Source organism: Nanorana parkeri, unplaced genomic scaffold, assembly GCF_000935625.1.
Source record: "Nanorana parkeri isolate BGI_ZX_2015 unplaced genomic scaffold, ASM93562v1 scaffold115, whole genome shotgun sequence".
NCBI classification, from domain to species: domain Eukaryota; kingdom Metazoa; phylum Chordata; class Amphibia; order Anura; family Dicroglossidae; genus Nanorana; species Nanorana parkeri.
The window spans coordinates 2,103,513-2,130,810 of NW_017306383.1; the positions used below are offsets into that span (position 1 = coordinate 2,103,513).

The 27,298-nt window shown below is 40.6% G+C and overlaps 1 protein-coding gene across 1 annotated transcript in view; it reads left to right on the forward strand.

The window, feature by feature from the left end:
• CCSER1 (coiled-coil serine rich protein 1) overlaps positions 1-27,298 on the forward strand; it is a 629,863-nt gene that overhangs the window by 440,977 nt on the left and 161,588 nt on the right. Inside the window, exon 6 of the mRNA XM_018553277.1 lies at positions 16,725-16,932. Within this exon, the coding sequence (XP_018408779.1) occupies positions 16,725-16,932 (208 nt within the window). The remainder of the gene's footprint in view (positions 1-16,724; positions 16,933-27,298) is intronic.

Below are 27,298 nucleotides of genomic sequence, written 5' to 3' on the forward strand. Positions count from 1 at the left end.
AGCATCTAATTGTCTCCTGAAGTGAACACTCATGTTAATTCATATATTACTGTCTCCATTTGCAGCGTACATTGATCATCAAAATTATGCTGCTTTGTCTAACAGTTTGGCAGCAGCAAAATGGTGTGCTTAAAAGGAGCCTGCCAGTACAAAAATAAATAAATAAATACATAAAAAGGGTGCTGCCAGTGCAGAGTTGTTTTGGAAGATGCTTGCTGTCATCCTTGCTTCATTGCTTGGTAATCCCATGACCTGATATGTTCATTTTTGCTTAAGGTTAGTTTCTAAGCAGCAGGAACATGGAAATTAAGAGTTTATTTTTTCCCTACAATTTCCAAGAAATTCAAGAATTCAGCAGAATTTTGCTACAAAAGTAATGTGGTTTTTAAGGGTGCACTGGCTCCTGAGAGGTACCAAAGCTCCATTTAACAATACATGATTCAGATCAAAAAAACTACAATACATTGTGTGTGTGTGTGTGTGTGTACAGTGTATGTATGTATGTATGTATGTATGTATGTATGTAATATAAAAAAACACAAGTACAACATTGTCAAGGATCATGAAACAGGAGGCCCAAATATGCAAATGTATTTACAAACACTCACGTGATAATGACAAAGCACATTCCTCAACTCTTTAGTTCCCAGAACTGAAATCAAAATAGTCTCCACAAAAAATGTGACACGTACTTTAGGGGGAGCCTGAGATAACGAGGGCAGCCTCTCTTGCTGCTTCAGTCCAAGCACCGCTGAAGAGTGGAACAGGTGCACAGGGCAAGGAGTGGCACAGGTGCCCGAAGATATTACAATCACTGGGAATGCTGGGTTCAATAGTGCAGATGTCTCCCAAGCAGGAAGCAGGTGAAGAACTCAGGTCTTTGGTAGTGTGGTCTGGTGCAGTCAGCAATGATCAGGCAGCATGGTACCAAAACAAAAGACAAGATGTCAGGGAGAGGCTAGGTCAATATCTTGTGGGGAGAAAGGTACAAGACAGCAGAAAAAAGCAAAGTCCAAAACAAGCTGATGCTGAGGGCTTTAGAATAGCAATCCAAAGGTCAAGGCAAGCTGGGTCAGTAACTGGAGATCAGATACAGAATACAGGAATTTGATAGCAGAAAACCGCTGGAGATCAGTCAGCGTGGAGACTAGGATGTCTCAGGCTTAAATAGCCATTTGGCACCACCGTTTGAAATTAGCGCACACACGCCCACGCAGAGGCACACAAATGTGCACAATTATGCCAAACTTTGTTTATGCACATGCCCTTGGGCAGAACTCTGGATACATAGTCTGATTTTGGCTTCCTGACAGAATGCCTCTTTTGCATCAACACAACCCTTGGCACATGCACAGGAAGACCCCTGTGAGGACAGAGAGCTTTTCAAATGTCAAGGCTACACATAGACACACATACCCCAGCCAGGTAAGAAACTAGGTGACAGAAGCTTCTTCAAACAGTGCAATGGCATCAGCAACATTTTACAAACACAGTACAAAATAATTTATAAAACATGTGCTCTGTGACAAATGCCAAGAAGGGCTTGATTGTTCCCTTCGCACAACTGTTCACATGCATAGCATTACCACCACTAGGTGGAGCTGGGGAGCACAGGAAATTTCTATACTCCTCAGCTCCATCTAGTGTTGGGAATGCCGTATGGCTTGGCAAAATGTTCCTAAATTTAGCCCTTAGAAAACGAAACTACGCTACTTTCCCACACAACAAAAACAAATACTTAAGCAGCTTATTGAGCAAAAATTTGGCAGCAAAGATGAACATTTTTTCATCAGAAAAATGTGTACTTTTGCTTGAAAATCGATTTATGTAAAATCTCCACAATCTTCTTTATTAAGTAAGAATAAGGGTTCATGATGTTAACGCTGAAGCATGCACCTTCTAGAAACATTTTAGCTGACATAAGCTGCTTTCATTTAACAGAAAACAACAACAGATATCTGATGTTTGTATTAACTTATGCTAATTGCTGTCATATCAGCTATGACTGCTGTTTGATCTAAACTTATACCCTAATTAAAAGTGTTCAAAGAAGTAAAAAATAAAATTAAAACAAGCAGCCACCTACACAATCTTATTAACTACAGTTGTTTAGATGTGCATGCTTAACCTTTCTTGGATACTCACAGTGATGTATTGCAGTCTGGTGAATTAGTAATGGGCCAAGCTCACAAAAAACAAGCCAATCGCATGTTATTTACTTTTCTCAGGGATGACTCTGGATTGCTTATCCTTTAGCAGAAGACAAATATATAGTTGAAACTGTAGGCTTTAAATAGGAGGCTGGATAATGAAGAGAAAAAAGGAAAATCTTGCCACTGAAAACTGTGAAACAAACTCTCCAAGACCAAGCTACCAACATTCTAAACTTTCAAAGTATCTGCTGCACAGTATATATATATATATGTCACCTAGGGACCCCCAGAGAAGCTGATGAAGCAGAGATCGGCTTCATCAGCTTCTGTAGCTGGAGAGTGACACTGAATGCAGGAAGTGATGTAATATACATCACTTCCTGCATTCGGGGACTGAGAGGAGATCAAAGGGAGTTTGTATACTGAACTCCCTTTGATCTCCTGTCACAGAGCCGTGCCGGTCCCAGCCGCATCAGGCACAGCGGATCCCGGGATCGGCAACGGCAGTGACAGCTGCTGACTCAAGCGATGGAGCGTCTATAGAGACGCTCGATCGCTTGACTGTGTTAAGCTCCCGGCCGCCCGTGTAATTACAACGGCTGGGAAGCTGCTCGTTGGGCTCCACCGTCCTCTCGTCACAGACGAGTGGACGAGTGGATTTTGCGAGCCCTGATGATTAGTGTCTTTTTACCCGACGTGACCCCGTCTTTTATATTTTACCAAAAAAGTGGGTAATGTTTTATAATTTAATATAGGGAAAACTGTTTTTTTTTTCAGGTCATTTTTCCTTATTATAGTAAAAAATAAACCCCCCCAGTGGTGATTAAATACCACCTAAAGAAAGCTCTATCTGTCCCCAAAAAAAGGTATAAAAATAATATCAGTACAGCGCTGCATGACAGAATAAACGTCAGTCAAAGTACTGCAGCACTGAATACTGAAAAATGGCCTGGCCAGGAAGGGGGTATAACACCGCTGACTTCAACTGGTTAAAACCCAACTTCAGTTAAAGGACAACTATGAGGTGAGTGCTTTTCACTCACCTCATAGTTCTAGCCGAGCTGTGACAATTAAACTGTCACAGGTCAGCTCAGTAGATCGGGAGGTGAGCGGACATATACCGGGGCTCGCTCACTTCTCGATCCTGTCACAGCTCTCTGCAGTGACAGGGGAGGGGCTGGATTCCCCCTTCCCCGCTCCGATCCTCCAGCGCTGACTGGCGGATCAGACGGGGGAGGGAGCTGGTACAGCTGGCTCTGCCTCTAGATAGGCAGAGCCAGCTGTCACTCACGCAGCTGGGCGGATCCAGACCGGCGTGAGAGAGTTAAAATGAATGTAAAGCTCTCGGCCGGCCGGTCGGGAAGCTACTCGTCCAGCACTGGCGTCCACTCGTCACAGACGAGTGGACGAGTGCATTTTTCTAGCCCTGTGCCCTCGAGATGTGAAAAAAAAAGAATGGAGTATTGCAGTATGCAATGATACCATCATAAATGTTGGACCTGGGAGTAAAGAATGCATTCTGATGATCAAGAGACTGAACAAATAAACATAGGATGACCAATAAACCCTAAACAGTTCAGAGATATACAACATTATTATTATGATGTTCTGTATTTTCATAAAAAGTTCTGGTAGTGTGTCAGATAACCAGAATCAACATTAAGTCCCTCCTTTATGGCATTGAAATGTAAAATCATTTTCATCTCAAATGTTTTCCATTCATGAGAGTTTTTAAAATTCCCTTTTTAGGATAAAATACACTAAAATGAAATTTAGTGCACAGAAACAGAATATAACACCAACTTTTTTGGTAAAATATAAAACGGGGTCAGGCCGGGTAAATGGATACCAAACATGTCAGGCCTTAAAATTGCGTGTGTCCGTGAAACCGCAAAAAAAAACTACAGTAACCAAAATTTCACATAAGTGACACTTTAAACGCTTTTGCTGCTCATCAGTTAAGTGTTAACAGTGATTGATGAGCCTAGAATTATTGCTCTCTGACACTCACGACAATATGTAACATGCGTGGCACAATTTTCATTTTTGTCTTATGTGTTTGTGTAGTATGTGCGTACACGTGGGGGGTGGGGGACTTTATTTTTTTTCTTGCATTTTTTATTTTTTTTATCTGTTACTTTCATTTTTACCATTTTTTAAAGAAGCCCTCTATGTAGTAGCAAATATAATGTGACAGGCCCTCTTTATGGAGACATTCGGTGCCTGTATAGACAACTTCCAGCGGACTGTGTGCCTCATGCACACAGCGTGAATCCGCTGGAAGACAACTTCCAGCGGATGACATTCGGTGCCTGTATAGACAACTTCCAGCGGATGACGTGAACCCGCTCGAAGTGGTGGCCTCATGCACACTACGTACCAAAATGCTGAGTTCAGGTGTGTTTGGAGCTCATTTCAAAGTGCACATGGAATTGTGTAATGCTAAGCATTGTGCTAAGCATTAAGTTATTTATACTTACCAGATAATTTATGTTGGGCTTAAACACAGTCTGCTAGTGTGCATGAGGCCTAAGGAAAATTTAGGCAGGAGACAAATATGAAGTGTTCAGTCTATGCTTGGTAGATTTCTAATTTATTTTATGTTATGGAGGATGTAACAGAAGGTGCTTGAGTCTGTAAATTTAGAGAGAAACATCCAAAATTCCCAGTTGGACAAGAAGAAATTAGTAAATATGACAAGGTCTTGCTGTTGGAGTTTCCCCACCTATAACTTAGGGGGTTATTCACAAAGCTGCCAAAGGCAGCCAAGTGCATAACCGGGCCGAAGTGAACAGAGCTGAACAACGTTTGGCTATTCACTACGTCTCAGGACAGCTGGAATCAGCCGCACATCGTCTGCCTTCGACTGCACTTTGGTCAGCCGAAGTGCACAAGGACTTCGACTCAGCCAGTCCAACATCTGGATCGACTGAGCCGAAGCTCCGGCAGCTCACTCACTGCCATTCGCCCCTATTCACATAGGGGCTGAACACCAGTGATTGAATAGCCGAATGCTGCCGTTTGCTGCTATTTTGCTCGGTACCTCTGTGATACCGAGCAAAAAAAAGCTGGAAAAAAAAAATATTTTTTGAAAAAAATGAAAAAAACAATTGGGCGGAGCTAGCAGTGACAGCTAGCTGTGTCCAACTGTTTCCAATTGGCTGTCACCTGCTAGAGTCTTCTAGAAGATCCCGGCCAATGAATAACAACTGTGCGGAGCTGGTTGTGGCGGCACAGCCGGCTCCACCCAGTTGTTATTGTTTAATGACAGTTGTTATTGTTTAATAACAGATCAGCATCCCCAGCGTCATTGGGGGACACTGATCTGCCATTACAACTGGGCGTAGGCAGCCGTGAGATCACGGCTGGCTCCGCCCAGCTGTAAATTGTGGGGCTAACGGCCAGCCCTTCAGCAGGCTGTTCACCCTGCTTCGGGTGTCACATCGGCATAGTCAAGCCGAAGCATATGCCTCCAGCTTGGCCTAGCCGCTTGGCCGCCTTTGGCTGCTGTATGGGCTATAGTGAATAGCCTGTACAGGAGCCCTTCGGTTTGACTGAACTGAAGGGCGAAGGATTAGCCGAAGCTACGGCTGAATCCTTCAGCTCATTTGTGAATAACCCCCTTAATATCACTTTTTTGTGGATTGACTCTTTAACACGGACCTGACTATGAGTCTCCAGACCAAAGAATCAACTAGTCCACCATGAATATTAGCTTTTCTTTTGAAAACTCTGCTGAAATAATGAAAGTTGGAAAATAATTGCTACCAGCAGCAATCTTTTCTTTGCCCTAGTTTTTTATAAATGAGTCCTGCTAAGATTTATCTCTAACAGGGAGCTAGATGATGTGTTCAGACTTTTCTAAATAGATAGGATGTTTGTACAGCTCAATATCCCTGAAGCTATGCACAATTGTAATGGATGATGTCTTCCTAATTCCTGGTTATTATAGCTGGCATCTGTTATTTTCCTGAACATTTGATGCTAAAAAATATTTGTTACCTGTCCTTACCTGTCATTTCTGTACATATGCTTTGTAATCATGTAAACATGCTGAAATACGGTACCATCCTCTGTCACAATAGAATTAACCACAAACCTTGTCATATGAGAAATAACAGTGCAACATTGTGCTAACAATGGCTGAAAACATGTGTTAGCCTTCAGCAATGACAGTTTTATTCAGTTATTTTATATGTGCTTTAGCAATACTTAAGTATTTGTTGTTATTTTACTTTTAGGGCCTCATTAACTAAAATGTAAAGTGCACCTATTTTTGCAAGGCCTCTTTCCTGTAGAGTGGGAGACCTCCATGTCAAACTCGGAAGGTCAGACATAAAAAATATGGGAAATTGTAGCCATTTACTTATACAAAAAATGATTATCCCCTGTAAATAGAAATCCCTAAAGTGGAGATGGTCTAGTAAATAATTAAACAATTATATATAATGTATACCAAAATTTAATAATAGAATGATAGACAATTACATGTAAGAACACCTATAACAAAACAAAACATCTAAAAACAATTAAAATAGCTTCCCTAGGGTCACCCTGGTACAGTGATATGGGTGTTCAATCTGTGGGTCTCCTAAATGGCAGGAAGTCTCTGGTGCAGACACTATAGTTGTATATCAAAAATAGAAAGAAAGTATCAGAGCTGTACTCACATTGCGTGTGACTCGAGAGGAGGGACAGGCTTATACCCATTTACTTATACCCAGTTTCATCTTCTGAGACACACTGAGATCTTCCAGGTTGCACAGTTAGCCAGTGTCCCAGGCTACATCCTGCATATCTCAGTGGGTTCCCAGTGCAGGGATGTCTGAAGCCCTCACCCACCCCTGCAGATTTGCAGACTTTCACCCATTACTCTTTTTCACCCATCACTGTTAAATATTTATCTGTTCTATTGTAACTACTCACACAAGACACTAGACATAATTGACATACTAATATAGTGCAGCTACTTCCATACGGAAAATGCTCACCTTACTTTTGCCCAACATTCCTTTCCCAAACACCACCATCACTTCACATAGGACAGATTGCTTGTTAGCAGTGCTGTATACAAGAGGCAGACTACTTATCTTAATGCTGAGGAACTGTTATTGACAACGTATTAGTGCAGAAGACATCTTGATCCATAGTAAAGGGATTCTCTGGTGGAATGTAGTCGCCACCCCATGTCTCGTCTAAGACAGGAGAATGTCAAAAGACAATCACATGACAGGTTTGGGTGTTTCCAACATGCAATGAAAGAAGTTACTTCAATAACAACAGAGTGACCTTCTTCACCCAGCAAAGATTAGCCATTAGCAATTAACTACTTGCCATCCACCCGGTGTAAATAAATGGATGGACAGCAAGCTCCTTCCAGTGGGGTGCTGTAAATATACAGCTTTTTTTCTGCTTGCTTGCTTGCACCCCCTGTCACACGCACGGGTAGAATACCCTGACAGGTCTAAACAGTCGGTAATGGCTGTTAGATATACAAGTGCTAAGCTGCTCTATAGCTGTCCAATCGCTTTTATAGTGCCCCGCAGTGCACCCCCCCTCCTTCAGCACCCCCCCCTCCACCACCATCACCACTAATCCCAGACTCCACTATCCCCTCTGTGGGCCCGGGAACGGCTCGGCAGCTCTCAGCATGAAGATCGAAGGGAGATCAGCATTGTTCCACTTGCTGATTTCCTCTCTGATCTCTGAATATGGAAGTGGTGTGCATTACATCACTTCCGTATTCAGCTGTCATTTCTCTGGCTGCTGCTCTCAGTCAGAGAAGAAGCTAGTGAAGCAGATCTCTGCTTCATCAGCTTCTTTGGTGGTCCCCAGCTGACATTTTACACATGCACATGTTACATATCACCACAAATGTTGGAGTACAAGCAATTAGGGCCATCAATCACTGATAACACTAAACTGATGAGCAGTAAAATCTTTTAAATTGTCGCCTATGGGCAATTTTGGGTATTGTAGGTTTTTTGCGCTTTTCACGGGTGCAAGCAATTTTAAGGCTTGACATGTTTGGTATCGTTTTACACGACGTGACCCCGTCTTTTATAATTTACCAAAAAAATAAGTAATAATGTTTCATAATTTAATATAGGGAAAACAGTTTTTTTCCCCAAGACTTTGGTATTTTTTCCTTAATATAGTAAAAAAAAAATTGTATAAAATTTCAGTACAGCGTTGCATGAATGAATAAACGTCAGTCAAAGTACTGCAGCACTGAATACTGAAAAATGGCCTGGCCAGGATGGGGGTTTAACACCGTGGACTTCAAGTGGTTAACAGTAAATATAACCACTTGGTAATCATATTGCTGAATGTGCCTAATTGCCTCAAATGAAATGCTTAGGCTTGTTTAACATTTGTTTAATTAACATTTAAAGGAGAACTATGGGGTTAGGGCTTTTCGCCATATTTCTCCTAAGGGTAACGGGAGGACACAAACTAGCGCCCTCCCGTCACCCAAAGCTCAGTATACCGTAAGCTACAGCTTGCGGTATACTGAGATGCCGCAGCTGAAACGGATCCCCGACAATTATGTCTGGATCCACCCAGCTGCATGAGTGACAGCTGGCTCTGCCTATCTAGAGGCAAAGCCAGTTGTACTCATCCCCTCCCCGTCTGTTCTGCCAGTCAGCAATGGAGGATCGGACAGGTGAGGGGGGAATCCAGTCACTCCCCTGTCACGGCTCTCTGCAGTGACAGTATCGAGAAGTGAGCGAACACCGTTATGTGTTCGCTCACTTCCCGATCTACTGAGCCGACCTGTGACAGTTTCATTGTCACAGGTCAGCTAGAACTATGAGGATGAGTGAAAATCACTCACCTCATAGTTCTCCTTTAAAGCAACCCTGTCAGACTAAAAATACATTCAGGTCCCAGCAAGAGCTCTTATACTCACCTCTCTGGCAGCCTGTATCTCCTAGCTTCCCTTTATTCAAGCACCGCAGCCTCAGTCAGTCTCTTCCAGGAGTGTAGTAACCTAAGTGGGTCACATAAAAAAATGTAATAAAAGTATGAAAACCACCAAATGTATTTAGACTAACTAAGCCTATCTGTATTATTTATTTTACAGTTAGTTGTATCTTTGTTTATTTTTGCCCTTTCTGGGTAGTTTAAAGATGCCCCAAGATTGATTGGGAAAGACAGGGATCAGTTGAATTTTGCAAATGAAATATTTGGTGCTAAGCATTAGTTGTTATCGCCTTTAATGAGGTTGTGTTCGAGTATGGAAATCAGCTCATTAGTATGCACCACTTTCTTATTCAGCTGTAATTAACATTTTCAAAAGCAGAAGTCACACTGGTTATGGTGTACTGTAGTATTTTACAAGAACATAAACCTACTGTTTCCTATTAGATAGCTATAAAACTAAACTTTGAAATGTTTCTTTTCTGATTCTGATCACAATCTATGTATCTAAAGATGTCCTCCTCTGCATATTTACTAATATTATGCCATCCACCTCATTGCCATTTTCTTCTTTTTAAACAGGATAGAAATGACTCTATATTCAGACCTTCTGCTTTAGTAAATTAGTGATTCTAAAACCAACTGGCAGACAATGTCTTAAGTGCTAGTAGGCAGAGTTTTTTTGGCAAAAGAAACATGCAAAGTCTGCCGCTGCCCCTAGCATGGAGCATGTTCAGTGCATGGAGCTTTCACAGTGCAGGGCACAGTCCCAGCTCATTCCTGGTCTCGGTAAGATACTGAGACTGGAGCCAAGTGTCAGGAACAATGTAACTCCTATGCACATTTGTACAAATTACATAATCTGTGGCCACTCAATAGCTGAAGAGGAGCATAGCTGCAACTGGGCGTATTAGAGGAGGAGGTGGCAGCAGTGGTGGATGGAGCTACAACTGGAATCTAATTCTGTCATTCCAGGAGGAGAGCACTGTGTGAGGTTAGTGTGTCATAATTTGCAAGTATCTGATAGAAGTAGATGTGAGGCACTGGATATGACATTCTTCAGATCATAGATTAACAGTCTTACAAAAGGCTCAAATTGTCTGAGTTCAGCAGCTCTGCACCAAGCATGGACCTTCTTAATGTGGGGTCACCCGGCTTAAGAAAGCCATTGTAGTTGAACTAGAAAGGGCAACAAACGCATGTATTCAGGGTCCAGAACGGTATTTTATTATACCATTGATATCACAAAAGTAACAGGAAGCAGCAAATGTGTTTCATCTGAGCTTTAGCTATAATAATAGATCTTAGACTCTAAGACTCCCCACTCACTGTTATTGAGACATTGGATCTCCTCCCCTGTTGTTCTTGGCGCTGTGTATACTCACACATCATGGCAACAGTTCACTCCTACCCGATTCGTGCTGGAACGCACTGGATCGCATCCCAGTTGCCTCACTGCATTCTGGGGCGGGAGGGGGCGTCTTGTTGCATTAAAGTCAATGGCAACGCAGGTACGCCCCCCGCCCGCAGTGTGATCTCTGGAACATATGGCAAATCAATGTCAGTGTTCTGGTCTCTCTGTGCCCCCCAAACTGGCGGAACACCAGGGCCCGGTCGTAAATGCGACTGATGCAGCCCTGGTAGTTTCACCAGTGCCGGTATCTGCGTTTAGTATTGGGTCATTTTCACGAGTACGAGTGCTTGTGAAAATGCCCAGTATTGGCACAGGTGCATCCCTACTTAATATAATGTATTGCTGGGACTTGCAGCCCTGCATAGTTGGTGGTATTCAGCATTGCTGTATAATCATTATACATCAAATTATATATATATATATATATGTATATGTTGTGATGTTGGGGAGCTCACAGAGCACCCGCACAGAGGGTTTTGAATGAAACACAAGCTTTTATTTACCTTATGCAGGGCAGCCAAAAATGTTGAACACAAAATACACGCTTATCTTCAGCTAACTTAAAGTAACAGTCCAAATCTTCGGCACAAATAACAGAACATGTGTCTCGCCGACTTGTTGGAAAAAAGTTCCAAACCTCGGGAAATCCCTTCAAAGGAATATAATCTAGTCACAGCTGATTCCTTTCTCCTCAACTCGCTCACTCCACTCTGGAGTCGCTGTAATCAATGAATTGCAGTGTCAAGGTGCAGCCATAAAAATATCATATTTTTTTGGCCTCTTGTCAAAAGACTTCCTGGAAAATCAATAATTTTATTGAATGCAGTTTAGAAGCCAACAAACAGTTTGCATAAGCATGCTAGCTGAAAAGTGTTATTTAAATCAAACATGGATTTGTTGTGCTTCCCCAGCAGGGAACCATTCAACAATGTATACCCTTCCTGAGGGTTCTACACAAAGGGTCTTCAGGTAGGTTTTGTCACCAGACTGGAAAAAGTATCACTGAACATTGTGTGTATTTCAATGTTCAAAATGCTTAAAAAAGGTCATATCGCATAACTTCTGTCCTATACATCATATGATCATAGAACCTTCAGGGAATGAACAGTGGCACAAAGATCAGCTGACTGATACTAAACATGAGGGTTTTAACATACAGTATGGAGGAGTTCTCACAATTGGGTCTCTTTATGGTATTTCTGGACTATGATCAATAGAAGAATTATACCTAAAGAAAAAGGTGTTAATATTCAGCCTGCAGCCCCTTCAATTTGATTGGCTGGTCTCAGGGGGGTGGAAACTGGTTTTGTGGTTCACAGTATAATAATGGAGATCTGAAACAAGGCAGGGATCTGGGTGTATGATGTGGGTGTGAGTGGGCAGTGGAAGAAGTGGGTATGACAAGGTTCTAGCTGAGAGGATAGCTTGGGGAATCTTAGTGGGCGTGAGGAAACCACTTAGGCTGTCACACAGCCATTAGAGTGCACTAGATTGTATGTTAGATTGAGTGTGTCCAGCCAACTTGAGTTGGGTGAGTCTCCCCCCAGTGGTAGTGCAGAAGACTGTGAGTGGAGGTACTAACTCTAAAGGTAATTGTGCCTGGTTTAGCTAACCTGTTGCTGCTAGTGAGAGCAATGTGTGTGGTCTGCAAAACCTGTGTGCCAGCCTGCTTGAGGACAGAGTGTACCGACTAGGAGAGTCCAGGGAAAGGTTGATTACAACCCTGTCATTTAGGGGTGGTGGCAGCTTAGATTACTACATGTGTGTGTGCGTGTGTGTTGTGCGTGACCGTTGGTGGCAGCTGTGGGATCGTTAATCATTATTTCCCGGTCTAGTGAAGACAGATAGTGAATTTCCAACCCTCTTAAGTTGGAGTAGTGTGTGTATGTGACATGCAGTTCTAGCTCTCCAGTTAGAGACTTTGCCTTGGATGAGACTATGTCATCAGCAGGTGACATCATTTACTCAGTCTGCTCTCCCTTGATGATCAGACTGCAGACTGAAGGAAGTTGATGTGTGTGAGACTTTTGTTACCACAGTCAATAACTACACAGACACCAGGATATACATCACTGTGTCATCTCCGTGCCAGCATCTCAGTCCGGGAAGTAGATGATGACCCTAAATAGTGTGTGAACTAGTGCTGTTTCCTGCAGAAAAGGTAGATGAAGGACTTGTCAGGGTGAGTACTATGATCTCTATAAGAGACGCTGGCGTATGTGCAGACCGACATGGAACAGGACCGCTCCATGGAGTCACTGCACACCGAACCAACCTACTGAAGGATAAAGCCTCAATAGATAGTGGCTGCACGGACTAATAGAGAGGAAAAACGGGAGAGCAGGAAAGCAGCAGTTCAGGGACCGTCTCTGCTGGGAGCACCCGGACACCAATGGAGGTGGTCCGCACCCTGAAGTATATCTTGTTTAAATATATCTGAAACAGGGTCTTCAGTACAGAGGAGACCTGACCCTGCCTGGGGAGCCCCAGGAAATCGGCAGGTAAAGGGAAAAAGGGATGAAGCAGGATTAAAATTTTCCAAAAACATAATTGCCCATTATTAGAATATTAGAATGAGTGTGGCTAGGAGGAAGCTAAATGCATCACGTGTCCTGTGGGGTTAAGAGGGCGGAACTTAACCCATGGTGTGCTGCCATGATGCCCCGAGAAATATAAAAAGTGAATGTGTGTGTGTGTATATATACCCCGAAAATAAGACCTAGTACTATTTTTGGGAATTGCTAAAATATAAGACCTACCCCGAAAATAAGACCTATTGTGACCTCTTCAGCACCATGCCAACCCTCTTGTGGTCCAATAATGGCTAGACCCATGTTTGCTAGTTCACAGAGTAAACTGACATTCCAACCGAGCCTTTCAGAAAAGGCCCACTGTCAGGCTGTAATAACATTTATGTAAATTGCTTTCTGTAGAAGCCTTTGACCTAAGCCTACAGCCAAATTCTCTGCTTGAGTATGCATAACAATAGCTAACAAATTTATAGAGCATAAACCATAACAATCTGTGCAACATTTTGCCAGAGCTATCAACAAATCTTGGATTGAAAACTTATAATGCACACTGTTCTGTAATCCACCTCCTGCTTTATAGAAATGATTTATTGGTTGACACAGGATATCAGTAAAAGCCTATGATTTGTAGCATTATTTTTTAGAATCTTGTATTGGCAGTAAAATGTGTTATTGTTGCATCATTGTTGACAGCTTCTCTTTAAAAATGCAGTGAAAAATAGTCTGTGTTCATTTCTTGTAGGACATATAATTGTTGCAGCCACATACACACAAAGTCCATCCTACTTGCATAAATTACTGAATTCACCTAGCAGCAGTCACACATAGAGCAAAGAGATTGGTCAAGCAGTAGACATTTGATAGTAAATCTAATTAATTTGTTTACTACTCTCCATTTTGTGTACATATTTGATTAACTAGGGTGGGAATAGTGTTATAGAAGGCCAGTATTAGCCCTTTCAAATCCTCATTATAGGCCTCATTCATCTTGTGTTACGCAGGCAGAAGCCATTATAATCCATACTGTAAGTGGCAATATCTGCCCCTTGATCAAATACAGTCCAAATATAAACTGTATATATAGAGTGTCCAGTGATGCCACTAGTCCCACTTATGAGCTGATTTCTGGATTTTAGAAGCTTGTGTTGTGTTTAGTGTGCATTATAAATGATCTAAATGCATCTCCGCTGAATTTTTCCGTTATCTGCAGCTCTGACACTTGTCAACATCACTCCTCGCAGGCAGGGTGCCCACTGCTCAACTTTCCCTAATGGAACATTTCTGCTATCACACGCTCTTACAACCTAAGTTAATATCCATATTGTACTCCCAACTCAACGCTGTCTCCGCTGTGCCTGATTTGGCTTGGCAACGGATGTGGGCCACGGCGGCATCTTGCACCATCAATATCACCTCTCTAGAATCAGTGTACAAGTCAATGATGAGATGGTGCATGCTAGACTGGCACATTCCCAGTCGGCCTTGTGCTTTAAAGGTTGTACAGTGAAGAGTGATGTACTGCACATCTGGTGGACATGCCCGATGGTGGGTAGATTCTGGACCAAAACGTTTCACTCGTTGCGATCCCTTTTACAAATGAATGTTGCCAAGGACCCTTGGTTTGCACTACTGCATCTCAAACCCCCAAACATTACACAGACTCCACATAAACTAGCTGTCTTCGTTCTTCTGGCTGCCAAGCAAACCATAGCACAAGCATGGAAGAAGCAGCAAATCGCATGGGGGGGGGGTAGACATAGACTTGACTTGTTTTTTTATTAATGAAGAACTGTCCAGTGCCCTGTTGGCCACCCAAAAGAAAACTTTGAAGGTCTGGGACCCTTGGATGACATATGCTCATCCCGACATTCCCAGCATCACGGCCCTCTGATTGCATAGCTCTTCCTGGGAGGTCCATTCCGCTACCGGACATTTCCTTCTCTCCTTTACCTTGCTCTTTGCATCCTCTTTTCTAATACCTTTTCATCTGGCTCCCTTCCCTTTCTGAAAAGTGCCCTAGAGTGCAGGTGCCTTCGGTTTTGACATTTCAATTGTTTATATACTTTGTACTGTTGAACTGGTGAGTGTCAATCACAAGATATATGTATTGTACACTACATGCAAACTGCTGTATTGTCATTGTCAAAATCCATAAAAAAACTTTGTTTTAAAAAAGAAAAATGAACTAAATGCAATTGAGTTGATATGCATTGGCATGTTTTGTTTTTTTAACCTGTTGTGGGGATGTACTTTTTTTCACAGCAGGAGACAGCATATGTTTCACCCCCTTAATGTAAATTGCAACATGTTTTTACAAGCTGTAATGCGTTGTTACATTTTGAACCAAAGCTCGCCAACATGGCATGTTGTTGTAATCTGGTCCAGTTGGAAGCAAACCAGTTGGTCTTATCCTGTGTTGGGGCTGCATTGACCAATGAATCTGGTATGAATGGGCCAATAGTCTAGAGTAAACTAAAATTCAGGGATGATACTCTTAAGCTGTTTTCTTTTTTTTTTAAACAGTTTTTATTTTTAGTAAAGAAAAGTAAAGCAGTACAGCAGTGTCACGTTGTAAAATTAGTGTTTCGAGTTGGCTTGAATTTAATTTGAAAGGCATGATTTTAAATTGTGTTTCTCTCCATTGTTCATTTTGCACTATTTTGCAAAGTGAAACGTTCTCTTCCAGAAGCACGTTGTTCGGCCTCTGAAATTCTTTGGGCCTGATTCAAAAGCTCCTGTCGTAGGGTTTGGATGCCCTTGGTAACCGCTTTGTGCACCACGTCCTGAATGGTGGGCTTCAGTAATTTCGCCACTTCAGCCGCTATGAGGCTATGGTCAGATCGCGTTGGCAAGTCTTCATCCGAAGAGGCACTAATGTCCGGCTTGCCATTAAGGTCGGCCATCTTGGAAGGTAACGGCCGGTTTCTGCAATTAGGGGTGGCTTTGCCGCGAGGTGTATAGCGGCGTTTCGACAGGAATCTTTCCATATGGAAGGGGAGAGAGTGTCTTGGAGTCGTTGCCAGGTTATTCGGCTTGCTGGAGTAGGATTTTATATCTGTTGTAGCCCTGGCCGCGCGGGAGCTCTTCTCGTCTGCTACCACTACATCAGGCGCCGGAACCGGAAGTCCCTTAAGCTGTTTTCTAATAGGATTTCATTTTTTCTTAGGCTAGATCCCAGTTTTTGCACTTTGGGCTAACAAACATAGAAGAACTGACAAAAGCTGTTTCTTCCCAGAGTTTTTTGCTTTGTTTTTTTTTGTGAGAAAGGTCATAGTCCTAAACATATTTGCAGCTGAAACACCAACCATACCAACTCAGATTAGTTGGAGTTGTCCAAAAAAGTTTAAACTATCTGTCTCTCTTCCTCAGCCAACCTTTTGACTAGATAAAAGTATTGTGTTAGCTTTATTGAATGCCATGCACAGTGTGATGGAAAAGGTAATCGACATGATCAGTTCTTGTAATCCATGTGTAGCAAACAAATGTTGGATTAAAAAAAGGGAAAAAACATATGGCCTAGGCCAAAATGTAAAAAATAATCAAATAATGAAGAGGCAATGTGGTTGGACAATACAAATATATAAAAAAAATGGTATAATATGTTATAAGAAAGAATAAAAACATGGTTTTAAGGATTATATACTGTACATGAATTAAGTCGATTGATATCAAAAAATGAAATGTAACAATAATTTTTTCTAGAAATCTCTATCTACATTTGCCAAGAGAAAGCGATCAAGAGGATACTAAGTGCCCTCGAGTCTGCCAAGTGCCCACCAGCCCATCTGTGGAATGGCCCTTTGCACAGGAAGACATCAACGGCTTGGAATCATTGCCTTTCAGATTGATGATGCAAGACTGTACATCTGTAAAGACATTACTGCTCAAAATGAAGAGAATCCTGCAAGAGGTAATGACTTCATTATCTAAGAGATTTATAGCATTTGCTGTCAGTGGGTTGGCTTATGGAATTATAGAAAAATAAATGGAAAAAACAGTGAAGGTGAAGCGAATTTAATATCCTGTGTGTGGTGTTGGGAATTTAATATCACCGATGAGAACAAACACCGTGAGCTGCTAAGGCAGAGCATGCCGCTCTAGTGTGTACGTGACCGAGTCCAAGCTAACTTTCTCTTTAGAGCTATAATTTTTAGATTGATTGCAGCGATAACTTAGTATTTGCATAAAACCGTAAGTTCTGTGGGTATTATTGGGAAATTATATTCCATTGCCACCAAGCACATTACTTATTTAGTAGCCTTGCTGCCTTTCTGAGTGAACTAATGGATGTTCCATAAAATCACTGTACTTTATACAGCATTATATGTAGTAGAACTGAGCCATGCAACACATACACACAGAAAAATTAAACAGACAAAATAGAATATAAAAGTGATGTTTTTATGAGGGTTCATCTGGATAACAGGAACAGTAAATAAACAAATATGTGAATAATTCAGACAGAAGGATGTATTTTCATTTAATTGCAATGTAATGGCAGATATAGAGTACAGGTTTCCGAAGTTAGATGCAAGTTAGATTTCATTTGAATAAATTCCAAAATTTATTGAAACCGGTGATTAATAATGACAACGAAGAAACATTTTGTGAATCTTAGTTGTCACTTTGTGAAAGCTATGTGATATATTATGTAACATAATTATAGCTGTAGAGATCTCGCTATAGATTATGTTTGCTAACTGAAATAGCCTTAGGTTATATGGCTCCTTGTGCAAAATTATAGTATTGTACCCAAGTGAAAAGTGATTATAGATAAATCCTTGTTTTGAGGGGAGATTTTTTTGTAACAGCTGAACACAATGAAGCTGATTGACTAAAGCAATTGAGAATCTTTACTCCATAAACTGTAGCTGTGTCACTGTGGATGCCTATCCCGTTCTTCTCAAATCTTTTTAATATTCTTTCCCTCTCCCAAAACTGTGTGTGCTGCCTGATTTGCCATTGTTAGCTATAGGCCTAAAATCTACAGATCGCTGCACACACAGGGAGGAATTTATCAAAAATGGAGCAGATAAAATCTGGAGCAGCTGTGCACGACAACCAATCAGCTTCTCTCGTTCATGTTCATATCTTAACTGAACAAACTGAAGAAAGAAGCTGATTAGTTGCACTTGTCAACTGCTCCAGATTTTCTCTGCTTCAGTTTTGATTAATTCCCCTCACAGTATTTTGTGAGTTTGTCTACACACTACAGGAGAGAAAAAAAGTTACAATGGAGACCGCCTCCCTGCAGCTACCTCACATTGCTAGTGGTTCTCTAAATATCAAAGGGGTTTAACTGCTATTAAGAAAAACATTAGAGCTGCTATTGCTGACCACCTTCTGAAAACACCAGTCAGCTATCAGAATCTGTAAATACTGTGACTTGATATTGCCCCCTCAAACTTTGCTGCCCTAGGCAGTAGTGTCATTATGGTAACTACAGACTTGGGGATGGCAACCGCCTAGGTCACAGAAAACTGACAGGGTTATTCTCAAAAGGGTGAAGAGTTTGGAGAAGGCAGGAGAAGTGAACATTGTAGGACAATATAGCTAAACCAGGAAGTGGGCTGAATTAAAAAATTTCTCCAAATTAGCTATGTTGGCCTAGATTGTTTACTTTTCCTGTCTTCTCCAAACTCTTCATCCTTTTGTGAATAACCCTGTCAGACTGGCTATGATTGCTCAGTAACACAGTCTACTATTTATATTACAATGTTGACATGCTTTTGGAGGATCCTTTGAAAATACTTTCTAAAAGCCAGTATTTGCATAAACCTAGGCATGGCATGATCCACCCCATTTTGTGCCCACTATGCAGTTAGGGAGGCAGGCAGGTCATACCTCTCAATGAATGGTGTCCTTTCATTCACAAGAGCACTCAGATCAGCAGCTCCAAAGAGCTCGTAAACATTGTGGGTCTATGGGCAGACCACAGCAGCGTAAAGTGAGACACTCAAAAGAGATGTACATCTGTTTTTGCATTTAATTAGGGTGGCAAAAGGTCACATGGAACTGTTCATTAAGATAATCATCCTTGAAGAGCATAAAAACCCAAAGGAATGTATTGTCTTTTGGGTGGAGTAATAGGAGATAGCCTGCGCAAGTTTCTAACACTGTGAAATTGGGTGCATAGCTCAGTACACACAAAATGGTCAGCAGGTGACATGTTGCAGAAGTCTAAACCCTAAGGGCCCATTCACACCATCATCACCAGACCAGATTGTTTCCGGACCCAAAATGCATCCTAATGTATCCCTATGCTATTTCTGGCCTCTGTTCACACCAGCACAGTCTGTTCCAGACCAGACTAGAAACATTTTGCATGTCTCATTTTTTCTGGTCTGGAATGCACTAGAACTGCAGGTAGGTTTACACAATTTTCATGTGAACCTGCCCTAAATGCAGAATAAATACAGCAGCTGGTCATTTACTTTCATTGATACCCTTGGTAGACTCTTGCTGTCCTAAAACAAGGAAGCTGCATCCATCTCCCATCATAACTCTAATGCAGGTAGGCAGCAGTAGGGCAAGCAGCAGTGTGATTAAATAGCTAGAAGAGTGCCAAAGCTGTATTCATATACTATTACCAGATAGATAAATACAACTATTTTTTTTAACAGCTTTGTATGTCATTGGCGCTTAGAACTAATAACCTATTCAGAGTCAGTCAACCTCCTGTGTTCAATAATATGTGGAAAAAAACAATCACTGCTTGTAAGCTATTATACAGATATAGGCTTATTAACAGGTAATTGCATGGTGTTGTTATGACAGCTTTGATTAATTTCTGAACTGGGTTAGTCCCCTGTTTAATACAATGCAACATTAATATATAATGAATATATCTGTCATAATGAATATAAAACTTTCTGTAATAGCACAGAATGACATATATCTGAATGTGTTGCCCTGAAGGATGAGACATGCTTCTTCACTGGTAGACAGCAGGCAATCAAAAACATTAAAAAAAGTGGAAAAACACATTTGAAAGAAAAGGTCAATAACATTTTTATTGAATTGAAGAATGCTGCCTCGAAGGAATTTTACAATTTTAATTTCAAATAAAAAGTTACCGTGGTTCTTTAGGCGATCTTCCAAAACCAGAAAAAGATGAAAACAAGCCTTGTAAATATATGGAAAGAATTATACAGCAACATTAATGTATTACGGCATATTCCAATTTACATTCAAATATTAGATGTGTTTAATCAGTCCTTAGAGAATACTGGGAAGTTTTCTAAAGCTATACCTTAATAGACAAGTTTAAATGCACTTAATCATGTTCTATTATTGTTACAGAAAACTAAAAAAACAAAACAAAAAAATGAAAATACAGAAAAAAAATCTGCTAGGGGAGAGGGAAATCATTTTTTTTTTTGTCGTTGTCAGAAGAGACTTTGCAAGTCTCTTCTGCCAAACATCTCTAACTCCTAGCAATTTTTTTCACTTTACTTCTGCTTTAAAAACCTTTTGACTTTAATATCACTTTAAGCAGCAATGCCAGTGCTTATTGCCCAGCCATATTTCGCTGTTACCCATCCTGAGTATGGACATATGACAGACACTGGAGTGAGTGCATGCAGAAAGACAGCCGCTGCAAATTGGCTGGAGAAGATCAACAGCACTGAGATGCAACAAATTATAAAAAAAAATGGTAAAAACAAGGGTTTTCTGAAAAAAACCTCATAAAATGAGAATTGTTTGATACAGAGGGCTTAAGCACACGGTAGGTGTGCCTAGCATTTAATTAAAAAGAACATTTTACTCACATCATCCCACCCCCTAATTGAATATTGCTTAAAGGAGTTTCAAAGTCCCAGCATATACTATCCTGTTATAACATCAGCATTGTAATATAAATACAAACTATAGTTGTTTTTCATAATGCAATCAAAGCTTACTTGAAACATCTCTTGTATGCAATAAGTGCTACCTTCTGTCTGCCTATCACTTTCAACAACTTCCTAGGTTATACTTATCTATATGATCCATGCTACCTACTACTATCTAGAAATAATTCAGCTGCTCTGCAAAGAGTGGTAGCCCATCTTTCAAATAAAGATGAACACACTGCCCAGCACTATATTTAAATAAATAAATAAGAAGTCATTTTATTTATTATTGATATGTATATAGCACCGACAATTTATGCAGCACTTTACATAGTGCACATTCACAGGAGCTTACAATCTAAGGTACCTATCTCATATGCATGCATACATAGAAGGGCCAACTTGGAGAGGAGCCAATTAACCTTCCAGCAAGTCTTTTGGAGTGTGGGAGGAAACCAGGGTACATGGAGGAAACCCACACACACGCACAGGGAGAACATGCAAACTCCTTGCAGATAGTGACCTGGTCAGGATTCAAACCAGTGACCCACAGTACTGCAGGGCAGAAGTGCTAACCGTTGCGCCATTGTGCTTTAAAAGTTCACAAAAGTATTCAGTGATTCAAACGATGCCAAAAATCTCTTAACAATCTCTATAACTATCTCAAAAGTCCCAGTAAGTTTGTGTAAACAATACAAGCAGTGCAATAATCACCAATTTGTGCAAACAATGAAATCAGGTGATCACTCTCATCTATGTTTGGCCACAGACTTCACCCACCAGAGGAGGTGGACTATTCAGATAGAAATGGTCTTACAACACTCAGAGTACAATCCATCCTTCCACAGGGATGTTTAAATCGTCATTATTCCCCTTCCCCTCCTTTTCTCGATTTACCAATGCTAATGGAGAAGTATCAAAAAACATCCATAGCATAATACCATAAAACCAATGAACTTATTTAAAAAGATGAAAAACACTCACAAAAGTTTCTGTAGTGATCACTTATAACAATACACACCCTCAAAGAGCCACTGCCGGTGGACTTACATAGGATCCAATAGTTCTCTATAGCAAACGTTCCTTCAGCCACTCTCACAGAGCAATCCTTCACTTCCTGGTGCCTAGTGCATGACTTCAGCGTGTATCCGCCCACCAATGCATTTAATTGTTTTGGATTTCCTGGATTCCCAGCGTGTTTTGCAGCTCTTTTCCTGTTGCTTGGTGTGATGCAATCTCCATTTCTCAAGACTACATATGCCATCATACTTTGCTTCCGGGAAGCAATGATGATGTTACATTGTGGGAAGTTCAGACATTGAGTTGTAGTCCAGATAGAAAACTTAGTCAGATTGGTGACAGAAGGAAGTTTATATTCACAGGGCTGAGTGAAATACTGCCACTGCATTGAGGAAATACATCATATGCGCATTTTCAATTCATAAGTTTGCACATTTCTAAATCAATATGGTTATTAGGAGTAGGATAAAACGTTTCATGGAGGTTTTGCTTTTATGCCATTCAAAAGAGTTTACATCTACTTTAAGCCAAAACTACATTCCACGACCCATGGTCTTCCTTATTGTAATGCTGTTTGACAATCCAATAATGTTCTATGATAACTGAACAAACTGTTGTTCTAACACATTGTCAAAGCAGTTACTGGTAGATCTTGTTACTGGAAGAAGTGTAAATGGTTCTGTTAAAAGCAGTGTGTGAAATGGCTTATCACACATCTCAAATGTGAGCAGGATATATGTGAGCATGACATTTTTATTTTCTTGATGACTCTGTCCTGTGTGAGTGAACGAAAATAAAAATATCAATTCACAATTACCACTTTTTTTTTCAAATACAGGTAATACAGACTTCTGTAACTTTACTGCATGAAAAAAACTACTGGCATAGCACAATATACAGTAACAGTAGGATTTTTAGAAAATATGATTAAAAGCAGTTCATTCAATTGCCATTCAAGGTCTGTCTGAGAGGGGCATTCTGGGAGAAATATAACATCTGAGTATCCTGCACACAGTAGGAAGAATATCCTCAGTCTTCCAATCCTTAGCTACCATCACTCTGTTTAGTATAGTGCTAGATGGAGGGCTACTGTGTATGAGCCTGGATTTTAACACTGAATGATCACAGGATCAGAGCATATGAGTGTAAAAACAAATTTTTTAAAAATAGGACTTGTATTGACGGTCTTTTGTTCACGTCAGAGCTTTTTCTTCCCCCATACATGCCGATGGGAATGCAAAAGCAGCTTGAAGCAGGTTGATGGAGCTTAGAAGTAGGTAAAATGGAGGTCAGACAGTGGACAATAGATGTCCCCCCCATCTATTGTCTGCCACATACAATGCTGTTTTAACACTTCTCTCTGGGCAGGTTAATAACACCTCCTAGACTCCAATTATGCAAATACAATGAACACCTGGTTGTGACAGATTAAGTGGATTGGAGCAACATTCACAGACATATCTCTACTGAAAACATCTGAACTCAATAATTTTGAGGTGTGCTCAAATACCTTTGCCCTTAGCCCTCGTTCACACCTGAACGTTTTGTAGCGCGTTCTACGCTCGACGCACGCTCTACAAAACGCTCAAAAATATAAATCCCATTGTATTCAATGGTCTCATTCCCACCTTGGCGTATTTCCGCCCGTCCCTAACACGCTACAAAACGGCCCATGCCTGAAAAGGTACAGGTACTACTTTAGGCCGTTTTGTTGCGCGTTTCCATTGGGATACAGCCAAGTAGCCTTCGGAAACACGCGACAGACGCGCATATGCAATACGCCTAGGTGTGAACGAGACCTTTCTGTGGTCTACCTTCTAAATCATCCCTTTTAGTTGTGTCTAAAAATTCCTTCTTGCATATGTATATGCACCAATGTGCATTTATGATGTGAGCCTTTTTATACATACATTTATGTACATTTGCGTGCATTTTTATGCAAATTTAGGGCAAAACAATTAAAGTAGGGAAAACAATTTTAATGGATCACATACATTCAAAACACACACACACACACAATTACTTGATACATAAGTTTTGTGCATTTATTTGTTTTATTGGGTGCTGCAAAAGCCCAAGTTTTTGTCAAACTTGAAAAAAGTTGCATTGCTAACTTTGGCCCCTTTGGGGTAGTTTTACTTCACTTTCTGTTCTTCTGATAGCTTGTGACTCCAGGACACAAAATGTCCAAAAGTAAAACAAAAATAGTTTGACTGGAATTGGGCTGTAAAAAAAAACAAAAAGCACAAACATGCTAGCTGCCCTATTCTTTTAAAATGTGATGTAGCACATATAGTAGATATTACCTAGCCACATAGAAATAAATGTGATTTATTTTCTGTTCATGAAAGTACACAGCCAAGATCTTGAATCTGTGTTCACTGGCTTATAGTGTCATATTCAGGGGAAGGATACTAGATACAAAAACAAAAGCAAAGCCTTGGGGCAGCCCCTGATTGTGGTCAAACCCTCCAGCAGCTAGAGGCAGATCAGTTTTTCAACTCCCTCCCTGCTGGGAATCATTGTTCTCTTTTTATGTGCAGGGTGTTTTTGTTTTTATTCTTTCAACTTCAGGCCAGTGCATCAGAAGGATATTTTTTTCACTGTCTAGCTGTGAGTATGGGTATGTTTTGGATTCTGCCACTGCTTACATTCTTTAGACTGACTTTTTGGCGGAGGCCCCCAGGTCTTTTATCCTGTTGCAACTGGTCCCTGTTCATTACTTGGTCAGGGGGCATCTCATATTGGGAGGTTCAATATCCTATTCATAGTAGACATGTGCAATTAGTTTTGCTCCGAATTGAAATTCGAATGGAATTTCGGAAATTCAGACATTCGGATGTATCCGAATTCCAAATTACAGATATAACAAATGCAAACGAATCCAAATTTCCGATTCCGAAATTCGTTAACGGTAGTCTGTATGAAATTTCGTTAGTTGGACGAAATTTTGTTGCAGAAAAAATGAGGAAAAAAAATAAATGTTTCTCAAATGTCTTTGCTGCCACGAACGAAACGAAACAAACTTTTGTACAGACTACAGCTAACAAATTTAGTCCTAATCCGAATTCCGAAACAAATTGACTTTCTGGCCCGAATCCCGAAAAACTAAATAACGCAAAATCCTAAACGAAACGAAACAAATAAAATTATTTGCTGGTGCACATATCTAATTCATAGTTTGTGAGTCTTAGGGCTAGTTCACACCAAGCGCGGAGCAGGTCCAGAGCAGAGCAAGTGCAGACCGGATCAAAACTGCGTCCAATGTATTCCTATTGTATTTTTAGCTCCAGTTCACATGACAGCGTGCAGGTCCAGAGCAGGTAAAAAAACTGCAGCAGGCCCTATTTTACCTGCTCTAGATCTGCAAACACACCAAAAACGCATCTAAAAGACTAGCGTGAAACCTGACTAGATCTGCTCTACATTTGGTGTGAACAAGGCCTTACACGCAGCATTGTATTTTTTGCTTTTGGGGCAGTTGTTTTGTTGTTTCCCACTACTCTGTAGACACTGCTTTGGGATGTGCTAATGGTAAGAGATTCAAGATCTCCACTGTGTCCTTCAATGAATAGTAAAGAAAGTCCTATTTTGTATCCATCATAAAATCCCTTTCTGTGCATTTTTTAAAGGACATAGCAGAGATCTTAAATATTTTACCACTGTGTTATAGTACCACATTCAGGAGTAGGACAGTAGGCACAAAAACAAAAGCCAGATACGTGTGACTCAACTTAATGCTCAAGAAATGTGTCTAGGCAATGTCTAACCAAATAGATTATATTCACAGAAACACATTTTCTTGGGGTTATGGACATTGTGTGACATGCAGTGGTGGTATGAGTAGCCAGAAGGGAGATGGCTAAGTGTGCATCATTTTCTGCATTTCTGAGAAATGTACTGAATGTTGAAGAGAGTTTCTGTATGCACAGGCAATTAAAGTATAAATCTGTGTCGAAAACCCGTTGTGGGTTTCTTGGACACTTGCTTCTCATTGCAGAAATTTCCATTTACCTCCTGTCCTTTAGACTGAGTAGGAGGTGAGAGGAAATATCTCCAGAATTAGGGAAAACCTCTCTTTTGGCCGATCCGCACCAGCCTTAGCAGTACAGCCAAACAAGAGCCTGTTCTGGTTCTAGTGACTTACAATTTTTGAATCAATCATCACAAATAGAACAAATTGGACTGTGGAACAAATAGTTCCACAGTCCACAGACACAAATGGGATGGTATTACAATCGTTGCAGTATATCTGTATACAAGCCTTTATTTCAGTTTGTCAGTGAGTTAGCACACATTTCTATATTCACATACTATCAGTTTTATCAGCCACACAGCCTGAAGAAAATTGAATGGCACTTGTGTCTAAATTTGGTACTCATTATGTTGACATTTGAGTATATCTTGACCTCATGTCAAAAATCTGCTTCTAACTGTTAATTAGGTGAGCTCATTTGTTTTGACAGAAGAACATGACAGGGGAAAAAATATTAAACTAATTATGACTCATATCAAGTTTATTGCAGTATCTCTCCAAATATGATAATGGTGATGGTTATTATTATTATTATTATTATTATTATCATTATCAATAATAATAATAATAATAATCAATTCATTTAAAGTAGACCTGTCATGGGAGGGATAGTGGGTTTCAATTGTTATATTCTAAAAAAAAAAAAATTGGTTTCATTATTGGATACTTGAATAATAACCTGAAACAAGTATTTTAGATCAGAAAAAGTATGAAGTCCTTATCTGTTTCAAATCAGGGACTTGACATAATGTAGCAAAAGGGTCAGCAGGGCAGACAAAAAAAAAACTTTTCTTCAGAAGTAGAAGTTAGTAATGGCAGCATCCAGGTCTATTTTAGGATGGTCCCCCTGTAAGTGTCATATTACATATAAGCTATTACTATTTCATATTTATTGCCTTGTTTTTAAAGAAAGTGGGTAAGAGTTAGAACCTGTTTCAGGTGTTTGTTACTGTCTATGTCTCCGCTGGTGGCACATATCAACCATATTGTAAAAAGTCACCTGTATTCATATGGGGGCTCTCATGGTGCACCTCTAAGATCGTAACTGCTCTCTGCAGGCATTGTATAGTACTATAAGTTCCCAGTTAGGATGTGTTACCATATCTTTGTACTTCTCTAGTACATCTAAAGCCAAACATTTTAATGGCTGGAGATATGGCGAATGGGTATAAATCTTAGCAATCAAGGCAAACATAAAATAAATATTGCTGTCCTCAACCTACCCCCAGCTGATGTAAACAAAAATAGTTCCTGTTTTACTAGGGAATTGTGTAATACGGAAGATTGCTCATCTTAATCCATGGTCCGGCAGCAGTCAGCAATCTTTTCCTCTGCACTCCAGCCCTAGAATGTGAATGCAGGACCAATGGTGATAACATTGGTGA